This window comes from Apium graveolens, chromosome 3 (assembly GCF_009905375.1).
Source record: "Apium graveolens cultivar Ventura chromosome 3, ASM990537v1, whole genome shotgun sequence".
Lineage (NCBI taxonomy): Eukaryota > Viridiplantae > Streptophyta > Magnoliopsida > Apiales > Apiaceae > Apium > Apium graveolens.
The window spans coordinates 64,716,804-64,719,698 of NC_133649.1; the positions used below are offsets into that span (position 1 = coordinate 64,716,804).

At 35.3% G+C, this 2,895-nt stretch overlaps 1 protein-coding gene across 1 annotated transcript; it reads left to right on the forward strand.

Annotated features, from left to right (window-relative positions):
* The first annotated feature begins 1,153 nt into the window (after window positions 1-1,153).
* LOC141714287 (secreted RxLR effector protein 78-like) lies at window positions 1,154-1,573 on the forward strand. Its single transcript, XM_074517816.1, has one exon. It carries the CDS (start codon window positions 1,154-1,156, stop codon window positions 1,571-1,573), a length of 420 nt encoding a protein of 139 aa, XP_074373917.1.
* The last annotated feature ends 1,322 nt before the right edge of the window (window positions 1,574-2,895 follow it).

Consider the following 2,895-nt stretch of genomic DNA (forward strand, 5'->3'; position numbering starts at 1 on the left):
CGCATAACCTAGCAGCTCTCAAGAATATTTGTTCATCATTTCGAGAGAGTACATGTGTAATAAGTTTTTATCAAATAATATAAAAATTGTTGATTCTGTTGAAACTTTGTCGAATTGATTATATTAACTGTATTCACCCCCCTCTACAGTTGATTAAGGGCCTAACATGGTAAGTGTAGCAGGCTGGACAAGTTTTTGGTAAATGATATCTGGTTTATTATAGGAAGATGGGAGGTGGTTGCTTTGAATAGGATAATCTCTGATCATAGACCCATACTGATGAATGCTAGAAAAATTAATAATAGTAATCCTATACCTTTTAGATCTTTCAATTGGTGGTTAGGAGAAGAGGATGTCATAAAGGAAATGGAGAACTTCTAGAAACAGTGTCAAAGAAATGGTTTTCAAGAGAATTTTTAAGTTCTTTTGAAGAATTTTAAATTAGGATTAAGGCAATGAAGTAAGGGGGTTCAAGATCAGTTGGAAGTGGAAATTCAGAAATTGAAAGAAAGATTTAATTATTTGGACAACAAATATTCTCGGGGAGTTGAAGTTGTACAGTGTAATGCAAAGCTGGAGGAATGTAACAAAAAGAAGGATTCAATGCTAAGACAAAAGGCAAGGCTTCAATGGAATTTGTAAAAGGATAAAAACACAAAGTTATTTTATAAGGTGATTCAAAAAAGAAAATGCAGAAATAAAATTGATAAAATACTGGTAGATGGGAAGTTGTTGAATGATCCAAAGAAGATCAGAAATGATTTCTTTGGTTATTTTGGAAGTATTTATAATTCTTAGTCCCATGTAGTATTTGAGTTGGACTCACTGATAAATAGAAGATTAAGTGAGGAGGAGGTGAGTTTCTTAGGGAAAAGATTTGAGATGAAGGAATTAGAATTGACTTTGCATTCTTTCAGTAATGACAAAGCCCCAGGCCCAGATAGTTTCAATGTAAAATATATTAAGGAATTCTAGCCTTTTTTGAAAGATAAAGTTCTTGAAGGGTTTAATTCATTTTCCAACACAGGGGCGTTTCCTAAGAGTTTTAACTCTTCATTCATAGCTCTGGTCCCAAAGGTGAAGATTCCTAGTAAGATGGGTGATTTTAGGCCAATAAGTCTCATAAATAGCTTAACCAAATTTATTGACAAAAATGTTGGATGCCAGGATCAACTCAATATATGAGCAGCTGATAAATATGAGTCAGTTTGGCTTTGTAAAAGGCAGGCAGGCAGCTGAATGCATTTTTGTAGTTACTGAGGTTTATCATTCTCTAAAATTTACAAGGAGTAAGGGGCTGATCTTAAAACTTGACTTTGTAAAAGCATTTGACACTGTGAATTGGGGTTTCTTATTTAAGACTATGGAATGTATGGGGTTAGGGTGCAGATGGATTCAATGGATGGAAGATTTCTTTAAGACAATTAGATTGTCTGTTTTGGTTAATGGATTCCCTACTTCGGAGTTTAAGATATTAAATGGAGTAAGGCAGGGTGATCCTTTATCACCTATGCTCTTCAATCTTGTTGGAGAGGTTCTAAACAAGTTGCTTACTAAGGCTAGTGAGATTTGATTGATTGAGTGTATGCGGTTGGGTAAGGGGAGCAAGTGTATCACATATTTGCAATACACTGATGATACTATAGTGTTCTTATAAGGAAATGTTAAATCAATTTGGGGAATTAAGAGAGTGCTTCAATGCTTTCATTTGCTTTCTGGCTTGAGAATCAGTTTTATGAAAAGTTACATCTATTCTTGTCATGTGACAGAGAGAGACTTGAATTGTTTTGATGATCTATTGGGCTGCAAAGTTGGTACTTGGCCTTTAGTTTATTTAGGGAGTCAAATTGGTATTAGTCCCATGAAAGCTATCTTCTGGAAACCTTTTATAGAGAAATTCAAAGGAAAACTAGCAAGTTGGAGGAGGGATAGTTTAAATCAAGCTGACAGGCTGTCCTTAGTCAAATCAACCATAAACAACCTCCCAACTTATTGGTTTGCTTTATATAAAATCCCAATGGGAGTTTGTCATCAGTTAGAGAAAATTAGAAGGGATTTTTTTTGGGAAGGTTAGTCAGGGTTGGAGGAAATAAATTGCAGAAAAATGCACTTGAAAGCTTGGAGTGCCTTATGCAAGTCAAAGAAAAAGGGTGGTTTGGGTTTAGCTTCCCTACAACAGAGAAATTTGGTACTTTTGTGTAACTGGTGGTATAAATGGCAAGCAGATAGAAATGTGGGATGGAATGTGTGGGATGGAATATGTGGGTTAGAGATAAGTATAGTTGTTGTAAGGGTGAAGGATTAGAAAGTTTGAATGATCACAGAGCTAGCTCAGTTGTGATGCAAGACATTCAAAAAGCAATCTCTAAGTTTGCTGAGTCAGGTTACTTGAGCTGGAGTAATTTAAAATGGATAATTATTAATAGAGAATCAGCTCTGATTTGGGAGGATCTTTGATTTTAAGATATGCCTCTTGTATATAGGTTTTCCAAATTGTATAGTATCTCTATGCTGAAGCACAAAGAGGTAGGCATTTTTAAAACTCTTTGGGATTGTTATGATAGGAATGGTGAAGTTTTTTGGTCTAGAAAGTTAAGAAGCTGGGAAATGGAGGAGCTGAATGAATTAAGCTTGATAGTTGATTCACTGCAGCTGGTTGTTGGTAAAGATAAGTTGGTTTGAGGTACCAATCGGGGATTCCTATAACACTAGGATGGCATATGAATTACTAAGTCAAGAGGGTTCTAGTCCTTATAATACTCATTGGGAGTTTCTATGGAAGTGCAAGGTGCCTGAAATAGTTAGGTTATCTATTTGGAAAGTTCAGTCTAGAATTGTCCCAACTAGATTATGGCTAGCTCATAGATTTAGTGATTGTGGTTATCTATTTGGAAA

What these genes read in the sequence shown, in the direction of transcription:
- LOC141714287 (XM_074517816.1), top strand. Translation starts at nt 1,154, where the DNA reads ATGTTGGATGCCAGGATCAACTCAATATATGAGCAGCTGATAAATATG.